The sequence below is a fragment of the Tigriopus californicus genome, chromosome 4 (genome assembly GCF_007210705.1).
Source record: "Tigriopus californicus strain San Diego chromosome 4, Tcal_SD_v2.1, whole genome shotgun sequence".
In the NCBI taxonomy this organism is placed as follows: Eukaryota; Metazoa; Arthropoda; class Copepoda; order Harpacticoida; family Harpacticidae; genus Tigriopus; species Tigriopus californicus.
The window spans coordinates 5,873,745-5,891,031 of NC_081443.1; the positions used below are offsets into that span (position 1 = coordinate 5,873,745).

Here is a 17,287-nt window from a genome sequence, read left to right on the forward strand (position 1 = left end):
AAGTCGAGATAAACTACATCGACTGATTCATGGCTCTCCAGTCCCTCAATAACCTGCTCTATATGCTCAATCAGTTGGGTAACCGTGCTAAAATGTGCTCGGAACCCATGCTGGCTAAGAGGAAGGAATTAATGAATATCAAGGAATTCAACAAGTTTGGACTTCATGATCTTCTCAAACACCTTCGCAATATTCGAAGTGAGAGAAATCGGCCTNGAGCCAGTTTACACCCTTTGCCTGCCTTTTTGCATCTCTGTCGTTTATGGACATCGCAAATTTCGATAGCATTCTCTACTATGCTCTCTTTGACCTGTATGACCTCTTTGACTACAAGGGGCGTTTGAATCAAATCAAGAGTGTCAGTGCCAGTGTCCCTTTTGCCTACACTTGACTGGTTCATCCCACAGTCAATTTGTGGCTGGGTGTGACCAACCCAAGCTATTAAAGCTTCCATAATGAAAGGCTTATTGATAGAGGACGGAGTTTTCCCATCCAAAACCAGCTCAAGACAATTCCTAGCCCCTTCAGAAAGTCCCTTCAACAAAGCTTCCATGGTTATTGAAAGCAAGACTATTTAAGGGATCCTAATTGCAAATACTTGAGACCTGAACAAAATATGGAAAATATTCTGGAGGCTTCCTTCAGTTTCAAGCGAAAAACCGTTAGAAATGAGCAAGAGGAAAATAAAAGATGAAAAAGTAGAAGAAGAAGAAGAAGACAGAGCCAAGAGAGCCAAAGAGAGAAACCAGCGCGTGTGAATGAGAACCAGCTGTAGAGCAGGTAAACAACACACGTGCTAGGTGGAAACCAAGGAGGAACGTACTCCCTGGGGACAGACAAGAAGAGAATAGATGATTTCGCTAGGTTGGGGCTACCAACAGAGGAGAAGAGATAAGAGTGGGTCGACTACGATGACCTACTCTTGGCTGACCAGCTAGCTAGCCTCAGCCAACATACACCAACTCGACTACAGGAACAAGCTAACATCAATGGAGAGGAATCGAACAAAAGAGGGTTCTAGAACCCAATTTTGTATTGAAAATAGGAAACTAAACTGATTGTAAACAACAAGAAAAATCGACTACATTTACGAGTACATGAAATGAACAGACTAAACAATGAAAACAAAATGAAGTACTCCTTAAGCCAAAAATACATGAAATAACCTAGAATTGGGATAAAAAATGTTGACAGACGAAAAAAGTGAAATATGACATGAACATAAAAATAAAAGATATAAGACTAAACTACTAGAGATAGGGAAGAAATGAAAGCTAAAGAACAAAAGTGTCTTAGCTTATGCAGCCACGCGACCACTTACACAACACAACACACTCAGACCGGCCGTTTGAAAGTCCCTAAACATTAAATTTAGTGCCCTGCAATAGTACAGAGTACTAGTTAAAGTCAGTTGAATTACTGGCAGATCGTCTAGCTACATTATTGGAGAGGACAAAATTGGGCCGATCATTCGACGAAAAACCCTGTTTCATGACTCACAACCCTCACAACTCACCTCTGCCTACTTTGCCTCGTCTTAAAATGGTAAAAAGCAATTTGATTTCAGTGTGTTGCAATTGTGTCGCACAAGGACAAGTTGTTCATGATATGCACGACTTTTTTCCAAACCCCTTGAATTTCGAACAATTTTCAAAAAAACATTTCAGATAACGGTTCTTCAAAAAAGTTGATTGAAAAAATACAACAAACAATTCAATCAATCGGCCTCATTGAACTTTTGGTATTCTCTTACACCCTGACACATAAATTCGTTCCGGTCGGCATTTGCATTGTTGTTAAACTTGTAGTTACAGCGCTTCATCCGATCTGAGTTTGAAAAATTGAATGGTTGTCTTAACTACAACTCCTATTCTGACTAGGGTAAAATAGTTCGTTATGGGATTATTTTGGTTTAATTTCCATCGATTCTCCTTCACGTTCTTTGTCAATATCTAAGTTTCTGCAAAAAAATTAACCCGCAAAACGTCGAGTGACATTGGCTGACTTTTGATGGTGTGACGCCATTCTTTATTTTTTATAAGGAAGGGAGAATGGCCTGGAAGCTCCCCTAAACAAAATACTTTTGATGATGTATGCTTAAAATTGATGTAATAATTTTTCAACGCCTTGGCTTCTTCTACAGCTGAGCATTTCCAGAGGAAGCTCGAAAACACGTCGTAAATTTGATGGCAACAAATCTCCAAAACTTGTTGAGGAACATACCAAGAAGAAGGAGCAAAAACATTGATTACAATTTTCCTTTTCCCTTTCTGGTTTAATGTCCTTCGATAGCATTTATCTTTTCATGGCTAAAAAAGGTCAACATTTTCTTTGTCTACTTTTACGCTATCACTGAAAAGATGTTTATAAGCGTGTCCATTTAACTTAATGATTTTACATGTCTCTGAACTTCTTGATTTCTCTTGCGCCACTACATATTCTAAAGGTTGAACACGTAAAAATCCGGATATGGAAGAGTTGTCATAACATTTGAAGTTGAAATATCGTTTTGTTTATTGGTGACAAATGTCTTTGCTTATAAAAATGACTGAAGGAGAACATCGTCGAAATTGCGGACAAACAAACGGAGGAATACACAAACATGCTCCAAGATGCCTGATTTTAACTAGGTATTTTTTGCTGCATAACAATCTAACGCCAAAAATGCACCACCAACCCTTCTGAGAGACCATGCAAATGCTGTAAGGTTATAATTACAAACACATTTCACATCCAAATAGGGATAAACACAGAGTTATATATTGTATACTTGCAGTATAGCAGCGACTTTTCTTCATCCATTACCATGAAATTGTGCCTAAAAAAGTTTAGTAAAAATAATGCTTTTAGAGTTAGACTGCAAGACCTTGTGGAACTGCTCTTCCTAGTCCCATTTAGTTGGAAATGGTGATTGCCAAAGTGTTGGCCCGTTATCAATCATGCAGTATAAAACCTCCTCTAATAATGATTATTTAGGTGTCGTAGTTGTTCAGAAATTTACCTATGTAGAATTTGAAACGTCTCCCAGAAAAGTTGACGGCTTATTTATTGTCAAAGTACTTGGACAATCAATAATAAATTGCACATTTGATCATCTCTTGATAAAGTCTGGCATCTTAGAGCGAGCATATTTTCTCGTTCTACGTTTGTTCGTCCGCACCTAGACGAAGTAGAGGGCACTTCCTCCGCTCTATGAAAAGGAATGTTGAAGCAATAAATAGGCCTCGAAATAAATGGTACGCTTTTGGTCAAAGTTTGGAAAACTGCAAAACAAGAAGAATCTGTTGGGGAAAAAGCGAGGAAAAGAATAAAATAATGAAAATACCACTTTAAGTTCTGAAGGTAGCCAAAAAATTAGGAACGAATGACGGGGCTATTTAACCTCCCGTTATGGTGCTTAAAATTTAATGTCTCTCCAAGCCAAGCGCGTGAAATTGAATCTGAAGATGGATATGGCACCCAAGTATATAATCCCTTCATTACTTTGACGCTACAAAATGGAAACATTGGCATTTCACTTTTGCAATGTGTGGATGATCTGACCTATCGGAATACGAAAGTAGGTAACAAAAAATCCTTCAAAAAATTCAAGGCCGTGCGGTAATAACATGGAAGGCGAGTTTCAAATTATATCCCATGAATTTAGCCTGAAATAGTTGAGGGAAATGGTTGTATTTTCAGCCACAACAAAAGCTCGATTGCAGCCGAAGCCAGCCAACGAGTCCAGGTAGGGATCCGGTGGGATCTTATGAAAAAGACCGAGATGGGATCGGCCTACTGGCGTAAAAAGTAAAAACAACATCAATTGCGACGTAAGAGTGTGTCAAAAGTCCAAGTTTCGGATGACGATCGCTCTCCTCCACACCGTGGACCTCGAACGGAGTAGTCTCAATCTTTTTTGGAGCGGGCAATGGCCTCGTATTTAGACTTGCTGGAAGTCCACAACAGGAATGGAATGCCCAATGAAGGCAGAGTCATAGCGGCAAAGGCCAACCAATCGAGCTGGAAAAAAGGGCATCCCAAAACATTAGAATGCTATCGCTAAAATTGAGTGCATAGCGGCTTGTCACGGTATCGTTACAAGTCAGTCATTGACGAACAAGATCTCTGGTGGTTGGCTGATCTGGGGATGGCACGACCTTGGACTGACATTTTGAAATCAGGTGAAGAATGTTTTGGTCAAGTCCCTTCTGATTCGGAAAAAAACGTATGGCTGTTTCTTAACCGATTCAAGGCTCGTAACCGCCTCTCAGGATTACGATTGCAATGGGTCGAGCTAATCCATAGGACTTGGATTCCATGCCATGAAAAGAGAACGGCTCTGATTTTCCGCCTCTGCTTCAAGTTCAAAGGCAGCTTCAAAATGACTCGAATCACCCATCGTAAACAAGACATGTGCCCAGGCGTGTTCCGGTCGGCTGAGTGAGGCACGCCTCCCGCCTTACCATATGGGAAGAGAATTGTTTCTCATAGTCCCGGAGAGCGATGATGGGCGCTTGGTGGGGCTCCGTGCCCGTGTAACCCACTTGAATGGTCTGGATCTCCTCCGAGGGTTGGTACTTGACCTCAGCGGCCGTGAAGTTGAAGTATCCAAATCGCTTAGGGCGGACCACCACCACGTGCGAGTGATTGGCTCCGGCCGCCAATCGATCCAAGCGCACGTTCATCTGTCCGCCCACCACGTCGAAATCTTGCTCGCCAAAGCCCTTTTCGCTCAACAACACGTTGAGCGCCGCACTCTCGCCCACGTTGTACAAGGAGTACTTGACCACGATATCCTTGCCCTCCACCAAGTACTTGTTCTGAATCTGAAAATGAATGAGTGGCACCCACGATAAAGTCACCTTTTTGGATCTGGGTTCAAGCCATTCCTTCCTCCTTTCATTGCTTCATCCACCTACCTGTTTGGCGACCAGGAGCCGCGCTTGAGCATTGGAGCCCGCACTTCCACCCGTACTGGCTTGATTGCCGCCCCAAACGAGGGCGGGCCACACCAGCACACACAATAACAATGCGATCCTAGATACTGGCATGATGTGTGATGACACGAGATGGGAGGCAAAAATCCCACGGAAACTACTAGGTTGGACCAGAAAAAGACACTGAATTATCACAGCTTCAAATGACAGCACAGTCAGGTTCGCACATTTGCTCGTTAGAAAAAGGTCAAGCGGCTTCAGAGAACTCCAACATGGCCTCAGTAGATGGCTGAATTAACCAAGCTTGACTTGACTTAAGCTACACGAAGGCAATTTTGATGGGCTCCAAAATGATTTAGGTGCCAAGAAGTTAAGTGGGGAAAAACCCAACCATTCAGTGTTATGCTCTTAACTGGTCGATAGGTTTCTAAATTGGCTAGCCTGACATTCTCAACATGTAAACAGGCCATGTCACCATCGGTTCCACTGACACCCTGGATAAGGAATCATGAGTGGCAGGCTGGATCCGGGTGACGATGCACCCCAACCAAAACCATAAATACGTGGGGATGAAAATGAGCCCAAACGAAACAGCCCAGGAATGATTAGAACCAGGACTTACTATCTGGCCTGGAGTATGATGCATCAATGGGTTCATTCTACCTAGCCAGCCCTCTGGCTACCTATAAACTGAAACGACTCGCCACTCAAAAAACGTCACGCTGATCTCAGCCGGTCAGCGACGTCACCGGCCACCCCGCAAACATTCGCTGTCGTCAACTTAGGGCCTAGAAGCTCTTGATAAAACCATCCCGCCTGATTGTATCTGTCATCTAGACGTTGACCACTGTAAACATGAGACTAATTTGTCGTAGAATTTGACCTTTTAGTCCATGGTTGTTGATCTGCAGCTTTTCGTTTTTGCCCAGTCACTACCACTGTTTCTACGACTTCTGGTCCCGGAAAACCCCGATCAGACTTCGTCTTATCCTGGTCATGATAAATTGAATGGGAAAAATTTGACGCTTCCTACCCAAAAATAGCCATAGAAATTCTCGCTTTGTTGTATCTGACTACTATCATATCCATTGAACTGAATTTAATCTCAATTTTTGCTTTAATGCATGCCGCTTTATTTCTCAGGGCAGTCGTCTATCACACAATTTCTTCTTCCGGTGTTTGATCTCTGTCCGGCCGATTCAGCCGCGGGTCCGGCATAGGGCAGTCTAGGAGAGTGGCTGTTGTCGCTTTCAATTTCCAATGTGGTTTGGATCAGGTGAGTGCCCCAGCCGTCATTTTGGTCCGGGAATGGGTCCCGCAGCGCCGCCCTCGGGCCCGGAGATCGTTCATCGCCCGTGAGAGCGACAAAATAGTCATAGAATTGTAACACGGCCTTGCTTTTACAGGTATCTGAAGGCTCGCGTTACGTCTCCCGGCCTTTGCAGGTTTCGACCCCCATCCATCCTAGTTCTTCTCGGGCCACATCATGTCTCGTTTTTTCGCCACGGCCTCGTCGGACGAGTCTTCGTCCTCGAGCGCTTCCGATTCCGAGGATGAGATGCCGCCAACCCAACGCAAACCCAATAAACCCACGCCGGCCGCCTTCATCGTAAGTCATGTTGCTGGATTCGTGTGAAGGGTCCGCCCCTGAGGGGTGGGCTGAGCCTGGCGCTGACTTTTTTCCGTCTCTCTTTGCAGTTCAGCGACGATGAAGAGGACACGAAACGCGTGGTTCGTTCGGCCAAGGAGAAGCGCTACGAACAACTGTCTTCGCTCATGAAGAACATCCGAAACTCGAAGAAGATCAAGGATTTTAACAAGATGGAGACCAGTTTCGTCGAGTTGACCCGCGCCTACGATAAAGCCCGCCCCGTGATTGCCAAGGAAGAGAATGGCGTCACGCCCCGGTTTTACTTGCGCATCCTGGTCGAAATGGAGGACCTCATTAACGAAACGTGGGAAGATCGCGAAGGTCGCAAGAATATGAGCAAAAACAACTCCAAATCGTTGGGCGCCTTGCGACAAAAGCTACGCAAATACATCCGGGAAGAATTTGAGACCGATGTGGCCAAGTTCCGCGCCAATCCCGATGCCGACGACGATGAGGACGAAGACAAGGCCGATGCCTCCGAATCCAGCGGTGACGAAGATGAGGACAACTTCCGAAAATCCACGTCCAAGTCGCGCGAAGGCTCACACGCCCCCGAAAAGCCGACCAAGGTTAAGAAGCAGGCCACTGGTGACGATGATGACGACAGTGACGATTCGTACTGGGACTCCGACGGTGAAAGCGAATCGGATTCCTCCGATGACGAGCCCGGCATGAGTTTGCGCGAAAAATTCTTGAAGAAAACCACCGATGGCGAGGGCAAGAAGGACAAGAAAGAGCGAAAGGACCGCAAGAAAAAGGAAAAACTCAAGATTATCGAGTCCGATGAAGACGACGATAAGGAATGGACCACGGTCACCGGACCGGGAGGCGCCGAGAAGCCCAAAATGTTTGAGAAAGATGATGAAATCAACCACGAGCTCGTGCTGAAGAAGTTGATCGAGATTATGTCGGCTCGTGGCAAGAAGCGGACCAATCGCAAAGAACAAATTGAGTTGCTCTCCGAGCTCTTATCTATTTCGGAAGAAAATCAATTAGGCTCGGGTATCTACACCAAGATCCATTTTGGCATCATCGCCGCCATCTTTGATTACAACCCCAAAGTGTCGTCGGCCATGAAACCCGAGTATTGGGAAAAGTGTATGCCGGCTATTGAGAAACTCTTGGCTATGGTGGAGGAAAACATGGAAGAGCTCGCTACGGGCGACAACATCACCGAGGATCAAGAGAGCTTCGAAACTAAACCATACAAAGTGCGGCTTAACTTCCCTTTATCATGTATGAACCAATTATTTGAAACCTAATTATGTTTTTTCCAGGTTCGAGGTTGTTTTTTGACGTGTGTTGAGCGAATGGACGAAGAGTTCATCAAGGTGTTAAAAGGCTGCGACGCTCATAGCAATGAGTATGTGGATCGGCTGAAGGACGAGCCTCGAGTTGTTAGCATTCTGCAGAAGACTCAAAGCTTGATTGAGGCCAAACAAGGCTCTCCGAGCGATCTTTGTCGGATCTATTTGAAGAGAGCCGAACACATTTATTTCAAGTTCGATCCTAGAGTCATCCAACAACGAAAGGTAGATCGAATAGACCTCGAGTCGTCTACGGTTCCAAGCAGTGTTAATTATTAAATTTCTTATACTCATACTTTCAGGGAGAAAGTGACGACAAAGAGGAGACCTCTTTGGCCAGCATGGATCGTTTGTGCAAGTTTATCTATTCCAAGGATGCCACGGATCGTCTTCGAACGAGAGCTATCCTCTGCCACATCTACCACCACGCCATTCACGACAATTGGTACGAGGCTCGAGATCTGATGCTGATGAGCCATCTTCAAGACAGCATCACTCACGCCGATCCAGCCACCCAGATCATGTACAATCGAGCCATGGTCCAGTTGGGTCTGTGTGGGTTCAGACATGCAGAGATCTGGGACGCCCACAATGCCTTGTTAGACATCCAACAAGGTGGTCGATCCAAGGAGCTCCTAGCTCAAGGATTACTTCCCCAGGTAAGACCTCAAGGAGTTGAGCGGGCGTTATTAAGAGCTAGATATCGTCTGATGATCCATCAAATATAGGAATTGCCGTCTGATACACAACTGAAGCTATTATTTGAACTGACTTAAAAACAATAAGCAATGGTACCCGTTCCAAATCTGTATCTCAATTGTTGCCTTACGAAAAATTGCTTTTTGAATTGCTAGCGTCATCATGAGCGATCCAACGAGCAAGAAAAATTGGAAAAGCAACGCCAGATGCCGTTTCACATGCACATCAACTTAGAAATGTTGGAATGCGTGTATTTGGTTTCCGCTATGCTGATTGAAATCCCGTACATGGCGGCTCATGAATTCAACACCCGACGAAGAATGATCTCCAAGTCATACTACCAACAACTGAGATCAAGCGAACGGCAAGCTTTGATTGGACCTCCCGAGTCCATGAGAGAGCACGTCGTGGCCGCGTCCAAAGCCATGAGGAATGGCGATTGGAAGAAATGTAGAGACCTGGTCATCAATGACAAAATGAATGCCAAGGTACGTAGGCTCAACAAGTGAGACTGAGATTTGGTGTCAATCTGGTGATGATTTTTTGTCCTGCAGTTTTGAGTCAGTCTGAGGCTTGCGTTCAGCTCTAACGAGCTAATGTTTGCCCTGAGGTGGCCCATGAAATTATATGACAAGCTGACTTTAGATTGTTGTATGTTTGCTCTTCTAAAGCTGATCTTGACCATCGTCTAATGCCCTGTAATTTTTTTTAGGTGTGGGATCTCTTCTATGAAGCCGATAAAGTCCGCACAATGTTAGCAAGAAAGGTGCAAGAGGAAGCCCTGAGGACTTACCTCTTTACTTATTCAAAGGTTTACGACTCCATTTCAGTGGTAAGTTCAAATTCACAACTCCTTTTGACCAGCTATTTATTCATGATGATCCAGTACAAATAGGAATTGCCGTCTGATACACAACTGAAGCTTGTATATCCCTCTGAATGACATCAAGATCATAGTTATTGAATTTCAAAATTTTGCGCGAATTATCAACTGATTCGTTTATACATAGGACTCTTTGGCTCAAATGTACGAGTTGAACAAAACGGTTGTCCATGCCATTGTGTCCAAGATGATCATCAACGAGGAGCTCATGGCCAGTTTGGATGAACCCACGGAATGTCTTGTCATGCACCGGACCGAACCCACTCGTCTACAGTCGCTTTCCTTGCAACTATCCGACAAGATTGCCGTTCTCGTGGACAACAATGAACGCCTGGATCTTCGTCAAGGTGGATGGCAAGGTGGCAATTGGCGTGGCAAAGACGATAGGGGTGGTCGAGACGGAGGTGGCATGTTTGGCCGATCAGATGGAGGTCGAGGTCGAGGACGTGGTGGTGGTGGCAAGTATGATGGAGACCGACGTGGGGTCAAGTTTTCCGATAAGAATTACGATAACCATCGTTCCCACGACAACCATCGTTCTCATGATAATCATCGCTCTCACCACGACCGACAAAGTGGTCGTCCATGGAAATCGCGGGATCGCGAGTAGTTGCTCGAAGGTAAGGCAGAATTGTTAAATGGTGAGCAACTCATACCGTGGATGAAAAATTGTATTCAAACGTAAGACGAGGTTGAACTAGGGTAAACTAAGTGTTGTTTTTTTGCGTCTTCAGATCGACCTTCCCAATGAAAACTTGTACCATTCGTGCAAGCACTATTGCCCATATGTGTGGACCAGAGCCATGTGAATCTGAATATTCAACCTCACCGGACTGCATAACCACTAAGTCGTCAGGCACCTTCATTCATTATCATCTTTACCAACATCAAAAGCCCAGCTTATGTTCCTCTATGAAACAATTCCATGTGGTTCACAACAAGAAAATGACTTTTGATAGGTTTGTTAAGCGCAAGAGGTGGAAAATGGTACATAATTTGGTCGCTCGGATGATAATGCGTGATTAAAGGTCGCGATCTCGATCGTTTTTTATCGGTGGCTTGCCAGACACCTAGTTTTCAAACTATTCTTATTCATTGAAGCTACTGAAAAAATACATTGGCAATGATCCTGCTTCACTGAAATTGATTTACTGTACTATATATTGTAAAAGATCGTATTTTGATTACCATATTTGAGATAAAAACGTGTAAGGCACTCGTTGACACGAATTAGAGGAAAAATATGTGTTCCCTAAGCAGGCACCATTTGTTTCGTAATATCCACCCCAGTCATATCTTTCACTAATTCCGGCATTTTCTGCATAATTTGGAGGACTTCTCCCGTTATCTTGGACGCACCAATTTCCCCTGGCCCATCCGTCACCATAGTTATCTTGTTGACCCTGATGTGGAAGTAAAAAGAAGATCATTAACAAGCTATAGTAAAAAAGGAACTAAGAATACGACACATACTTGCTTAAGGGTTTGGCCACGTCACGAGCAATCACGGGCAAGGTCTCCAGAATCATATGCACTTTCGCCACTTCCCCATATTCGTTCCAAGCATCTGCCTTCTTAGCCATCTCTTCGGCTTCAGCTTTAGCTCGGGCTTCGATTGCAAATGCTTTGGCTTCTCCTCGTAGGGTTTCCGCTTCAGCCTCGGCTTCAGCCTCCAAAACACGTACGAGTCGATTGGCCTGGGCAATTTTCTCCAGTCGATATTTTTCGGCCTCGGCAGGTTTCTTAACAAGCGAATCTAAGGCATTGGCTTGTCGTTGAATCTCTTGCTCAGCAACCTCGATCTCTTGTATCCTCTCGACCACTTTGACTTGAAAGTCTTGCTCTTTGATTTGCTGATTAATTGTGGCCGCCTGATGATATTGATGGGAATAAGCCATTGTATTTCTTTCAAGGACGTCGACCCATATTCACGAGATGGTCGTACTTACCCGGAGTTGAAAAGCCAATTGTGCCTCTGCTTCGGCAGTGTTCACCTCAACATCATATGTGGCTTTTTTGAGTTCATAATCTCGCTTGGCCCGAGCAATCTCCGTATCATTCAACAATCTAGCTTGGACACTCTGTTCTTTGGCCATGGCTCCGGCCATGGTGGCTTCCTTTTGAGCTTCGGCCTCACCTATGCGGGCATCACGTCGAACTTCTGCCGTTCGTCCTTGTCCCAAGGCCTATGAATTTGAATATGAAAATGGTGAACATTTTTAATTTTGCCGGACCAGTGGCTTGGTTTATGATACCCCGTTAAGAGTGAGTAATAATTTTTTATTACAAATAAGTAGACCTTGAAGCAAAAGTTAAAACCTGAAAAACGTTGGCTTTCCTTTTTAAAGAGAAAAAAATTGTGCCAAATTTCCAATTATGAAATTAAACTACCTTGTTTTTTGTTTGGGAAAGGAAGTCTACAGCTGAGCTATGCCTGCGATATTTTATCAGATCCAAAACCCAACTTTTTGGTTGTGAACAGCCGTGCCCAAAGAAACAAAAAAGTAGGCTCCAGAAGAGAATCATTTGTATTCCATGACATATGTATCAATATTGCAAAAAGATGTATGCTAATTTCTAAACTTAATGGATAACCTAGTAAATATAGTTGGTCGCCTAAGTTTGGTTAAAAAAATGCAACTAAAAGACTACAAGGGGCTAAAAACGACCTTTTGCTCATTGTAACAACTCCTTTTGTATCATGACTTGTTTTTGCATTTTGAAACTTTTTTTTCAAAGTCCACCAATAGCGAAGGGTTTTCAACGGTTCAGGTTATTCTAGTATTACCTGCGGCAAAATAAGTGTCTAAGGCGATTTGGCCAGTCATAGGCGGTTGGGACTTGTTTGGGGGTTAAGAGTTCTTTAACACTACCAGGGCTTGAATCTTGATTGTTATAGTTTTGAATCAAAACATAGGCACCTCGGAGCACAATTCTATCTAATAATTACCAGTTGCTTCCTGCAAAATATCCTTACTGTAAGTACTATAAACTCGTTAAATCGACGGAATTGATTGATGAGCTGAGTTGCGTTTCCCAGCTCAAGACAGAACAAGTCAGGCTGTCAGAGACGACTAGGTCAGTTAATTCAACAACTTCAAATGCAAGTTATTGACATATTTTGAATTAAGTGTGCCTGTGTTTTGATTCAACACTATGAAATTCATGATTCAGGCGATGATAACGGTAAAAAACATGTAACGGAGTGAGCTAGTCCCAACCGCTTACGACCGTCCAAATGGCCCATGACACCCTTTTTGTCGTTGGCGATAAGAAAATAATGAAGGAGCGAAACCCTTTCAAACCAGTCTGCTCTGTTTGGTTGGTTTGCTCTGCAATATGCTTACCCAGAGATAGCCCTCTTCATCTGTGATATCTTTGATAGTGTAAGACACGATCTTGATGCCCATTTGAATGAAATCTGTGGATGCCACGGCAAAGACTCGTTCAGAAAACGTCTTTCGATCTCGATAGATCTCTTCCACGGTCATGTTTCCCATGATGGCTCGCTGATGACCTTCTAAGGTCTCTTTGGACACGAAGAGAATCTCCTCGGCGGTTTTGGAGCCGAAGATTTCCGCTGCAGTTTTCAACATTTTTTCATTCGTTCCGTTAATTTGTACCTGAAATGTGGTGCGTTGATGAGAATGTTCAATTCAAATATCGTAGAGAGATGACTAGACCTAGGGTTGGCCTGGACGGAAGTCCGAATGCACTCGGATCTTTATCTCGAATTTGGTAATAATCTTGAAAATAAATATTTTTTTTTCATTGGATTTCTTCAAGAAAAGGGCCAAAATTCGCCATGAATTGATCATAAAAGATTCAAGCCCTTGAAAGGTGATTGCATTAGCCTAAGTTACTTAAGCAAAATCAGGTTTTCGGACAGGCTTGAGTCCACCTAAAGATCAATTAAAAGTTGTGATATCAAAGGACTCGGACGTACAAATCAGACTTGTGCCGAACTCACCCCAACACGGGACATGACATACAGGGTAGCCCATATTAAATGTCCTTGGTCTTTAGGATAATCTCATTTCGCTATTTCTAATTTAAGTTCTTTGCAACCAATTTCAATGTTTTTGCCAGAGCCTTCTCTCCACGATCAGGAAATGTCAACCATGAAGAGCAGGACGACCTTGTGATTACCATAGGTAAGTACGTTTTTCACTCTTCTTTCAGTGTCTGTCAATAGCAAGTTGGACTAAAGTGCATCAAAAGATAGAGTATAATCATACTTAACAATTTACAAAGTGGCTAGTTTCCTGAGAGATCCAGGCAAGCCACATGTGTTAATGTTAAGTTTAACTCCCTAATGATATATTTCATCAATCTAATCTTCTGAGAAATTGGATTCAGAAAGAAAATATTAAGTCACAAATATATCACTAACAATGGAATCCATGAATGAACAAAATTGCTGGTCACTAAAGAAGAGTTATCAGTATACATGAAATAAATATTTAATATTATTTGTCATGACTAAACCTAAAAAATGTTGCCTTGTGAACCTAAGGGATTTTTTCTAAGTTGAGAAAAATGCACACCAAGTTGAGAAAACATGGAAAAAGTTATGAATATGTGCAAAACGGGCGTAAATATCTAAAAACCAGCAAAAATGCAAAAAGAATTGTATATGGCAAAAAAGTCGGTTTTAGCATTCTTATATTTCAAAATCTAAGCACCCAACTGTATTTGCTAGACTATCCATTGAGTTCACTAAAAATTTAAAAAGAAAATTCTTATAATATTGTACATTAGAACACCTTTTAAATTGATGCAGATGTTATGGTAAACAGTATTTGCTGCTGAGGGCAATTTTGTTCACAAAATAATTGTGGGTCAGTTCAAACCCATGACCGCAGATGTGGCTCAATTATAGCTTTCATTTTTGACAGCCATTCCCAAAACAAAAAAGGGAGTTGAACTCGATAAATATATTCATTGGTAGACTACTAATATTGTATAAAGCTTAAGTGGCACCAGCTGGACAAATCATAATCTTTCATATTGATTATAATGAGGATTACATTCTTTGCAGCAGTTACTAAAGCCAGTGAAAACCCAAAGTCAAAAAAAGTCAAGGTTGTTTCTGAGGACTTAACTTTTCATCTGATAGTACTGCATAGAAACAAATAAAAAGGTCCCAAACAAGAAAAGAAAAGAAGGAAGCTGATAAGAACCCAAATGACAATAAAAGGACAAAAAGGCCCTAAATTTTGAAAATATAGTGAGGAAATAGGTAAAGTAGAAAAAGAGTCAAGAAAATGGAAATATGGCTAAGAAAATAAGTGCGAAAAATTGGAAATGTGGCTCAAAAATGTGTTTTGGGCCAAAAAAGCCATTAGAGGTTTAAAAGTTTTTTTCAGGTTCTATTCATGACTCTTTCTTACATAGTGAAATAATCAAAATTGTGTTTCGAAACTACTTTTTTTTTAACTGGAGCCACTTGCCGAAACTCGCGCGTCTCTGCATCCAGGGTCTCTAGTACCCACCAGTTTGTTTCTTTCTCCAGGTTTGATTAAGGACACAAAAGAGTCCTTGGTTTGGGGTGGACTCGAATAGACTCTGAACATATTTGAGGATGGGAAGCACAAGGGTAAACCAAGGCTTGTAGTCAGTGTCCTGGCCAATTACTACGAGTCTTTTGAAAAGGACTTTAGTCCGGACTAGATAATAGATTATAAAAAATAATTGCAATTCTTCAGAAAACAGGCTTTTCTCTGTCCTGAATGGACCATGTAAGAAACAAGCCCTTGAAGGACGATTGCATTAGTCTTGCATAGCTTAGCGAAAGTTGGATGAGTCCTTTTGTTTGACTTGAGTCCAGCAAAAGGTCAGAAAATCAAAGGACTCTCCCCAGTACTAGTTTTTGAGGTCTTTTTTTGTCACAGGGGAATAAACGGAGTTTTGAAGGCAGTTTGAAACTTATAAAGACCAACATGAAACTTTTAGAAGAAAATATGTAAGGAAGCCTTTAGGGAGAACCTGTCGAATACAGTTGTACACCAACCATTACATAACTGAAAATAATCGGGACAAAGTTGATTTCAAAATACTTTATGCAATGTATGTAACTTTGCTGGAAAATTTTCGCCGTGAAAAAATATCAATTGTTCAAAAAGCAACCTCTTTTTCGAGGCCTAATGACATTACACCCAAATTGTAAATTCTTTTTTTAATTTTGAAATCTCGTCCCACCCTTCCATGCCTTTGCCATAGGCTTCTAGAGATGTGGATTGCGAACGGAAGCAAAAAATTATAATCTCCTAAACCGTTCACTTTATTCCAATACAAGTTATGTAGTAAACAGAACATAAAATTCGAATTTTCGGCCTGCTCTTGGTTAGCTACATGAGCTTTTGAATTTTTAATCTTCAAAACGAACCACTTTACAAGTAAATGGTATAGAGATGACCTGTCTTTAATTGAAGAAATCTACGTGTCATATTTTATTACTTTAATTCGAGAAGTGGCTCAGATTTGCTATGACCAAGAGCAGGCTGAGTTGGCGGGAGGCTTATCAGCAGTAGTCCATAGCTGGATTCTTGGACACGGTCGTCTCGTCTCGCCTCGTCTCACCCGTCTCACCACGGTGGTCAAAAAAGCTAATCAGGTATTGAGAGAAATGCGTCAGTCTTCTTCCTTACAAAAACCATAAGAAGTTATTTTGACGTGATTGATTTATTGAAATTTGGCTCAAATTTGTCGCGCATATGGCTATTAGTTAACAAGATTTGCTTGGATATTTCTGTTGTACTTCAAAAAGGCTTTTGAACCACTATGGCAGTCGTCTCAGTGGTGAGACGAGAGGGGTAAGCTGATCAACGAAGAATCAGCTCATATTTCTAGAAGTTCGTACTCCTGCCCAACCGTACGTTCATTCTTGTCCTGTCTGGCTAGAAGACACTGTAATCCTGGCAGCGCCGTGTTCAGTATTCAGGACAATTCCGTCGGAATCGAGCGCAATTTTCTTTGCCCTAAAGCAGCAACCTCAGGCAGCCTACCAAATCGTCCCAAATATTGTTCACCCAACAGTTAACCCGTTTAGATTAGGCGTGTTGGTTACCTGAGCCACCCCCGTGACCGAGATGGCCACCCCTTGACTAGTGTACACTCGCGGGGATTCAATTTTTAGGGTCATGATGTTGAGGGGAATGCGCTGGACTTTCTGTAAGCACGGAATCACGATGGCACGGCCTCCCACAATCATGGATGGGTTGCCCCCATGAAACACGCCCGAGATGATGACAGCCTCATTGGGACCACAGGTCACCACGCCCACGTTGAAACACATGATGGATGTCCTAATGTCACTCAATCTGATCAGTGATCACAAGTGATTCAATTGTCGAGCGATAGCGAGAAGCGGACGGAAATTCACCCTCATTCGATCATATACAACGTACATTAAGGGCACCAGGCATGACAACCTTAACGAATGCACACACTCACACAAACATAAGCACTCGGAGTGATCCCGATTCAATCCAGTTTTGAATCCCAGCCCAAAGAAGTTGGTAGTTCGAACTCAGCTTTAGAATTAGAGTTAGAAGCACAAGCCTTCGTTCATTCAAGACCTTACTTAATACATTCACCCAGTGCGTCGTAGCTAAGAAATTCGATGAAAAACACTGTCCCGTACCCACATAAAACAGCCAGTCTACAAACTACATACAGTCAAGCAAAACGGGGAAATACTGACACGGAGGATCCATTGAGGGCATTGTGGTGTAAGTGGAGTTCTGTAAAGGAGTTCCCGATGCCCACGAAGTCCAGGCTTTGGCGGGCTATCCGCCGTGGTTACCTCTATCTATGCATAGCCGGC

General features: G+C 42.8%; 3 protein-coding genes across 3 annotated transcripts; 1 reads left to right on the forward strand and 2 right to left on the reverse strand.

Annotated features, from left to right (window-relative positions):
• Positions 1 to 3,653: 3,653 nt before the first annotated feature.
• LOC131879929 (translocon-associated protein subunit beta-like) lies at positions 3,654 to 5,148 on the reverse strand. Its single transcript, XM_059226423.1, has 3 exons — positions 4,902 to 5,148; positions 4,446 to 4,808; positions 3,654 to 4,002 (listed from the first exon to the last, which is right to left on the reverse strand). Exons 1-3 carry the CDS (start codon positions 5,031 to 5,033, stop codon positions 3,889 to 3,891), a joined length of 609 nt encoding a protein of 202 aa, XP_059082406.1. The 5' UTR covers positions 5,034 to 5,148; the 3' UTR covers positions 3,654 to 3,888.
• Positions 5,149 to 6,390: 1,242 nt separating this feature from the next.
• On the forward strand, positions 6,391 to 10,596 carry LOC131879918 (eukaryotic translation initiation factor 3 subunit C-like; the record flags this gene model as incomplete). Its single annotated transcript, XM_059226411.1, is given in 8 exon segments — positions 6,391 to 6,528; positions 6,618 to 7,781; positions 7,848 to 8,102; positions 8,180 to 8,536; positions 8,732 to 9,064; positions 9,289 to 9,408; positions 9,587 to 10,079; positions 10,194 to 10,596. Coding segments are annotated over 7 exon segments (2,835 nt in total). The 3' UTR covers positions 10,070 to 10,079; positions 10,194 to 10,596.
• Positions 10,597 to 10,602: 6 nt separating this feature from the next.
• On the reverse strand, positions 10,603 to 17,061 carry LOC131879922 (flotillin-1-like). The gene is made up of 5 exons (XM_059226415.1): positions 16,529 to 17,061; positions 12,807 to 13,082; positions 11,409 to 11,645; positions 10,933 to 11,330; positions 10,603 to 10,862 (listed from the first exon to the last, which is right to left on the reverse strand). Exons 1-5 carry the CDS (start codon positions 16,754 to 16,756, stop codon positions 10,712 to 10,714), a joined length of 1,290 nt encoding a protein of 429 aa, XP_059082398.1. The 5' UTR covers positions 16,757 to 17,061; the 3' UTR covers positions 10,603 to 10,711.
• Positions 17,062 to 17,287: the final 226 nt, after the last annotated feature.

Bases quoted from the DNA above. Each gene is read 5' to 3' on its own strand.
- LOC131879929 (XM_059226423.1), bottom strand. From the start codon at position 5,033: ATGCCAGTATCTAGGATCGCATTGTTATTGTGTGTGCTGGTGTGGCCC. The intron at 4,809-4,901 runs GTAGGTGGATGA...ATTCATTTTCAG, and splicing joins GGCTCCTGGTCGCCAAACAG to ATTCAGAACAAGTACTTGGT. The intron at 4,003-4,445 runs GTAAGGCGGGAG...CCTTTTTTCCAG, and splicing joins AACAATTCTCTTCCCATATG to CTCGATTGGTTGGCCTTTGC.
- LOC131879922 (XM_059226415.1), bottom strand. From the start codon at position 16,756: ATGTGTTTCAACGTGGGCGTGGTGACCTGTGGTCCCAATGAGGCTGTC. The intron at 13,083-16,528 runs GTAACCAACACG...ACCACATTTCAG, and splicing joins CGGTCACGGGGGTGGCTCAG to GTACAAATTAACGGAACGAA. The intron at 11,331-11,408 runs GTAAGTACGACC...CAATATCATCAG, and splicing joins AATTGGCTTTTCAACTCCGG to GCGGCCACAATTAATCAGCA.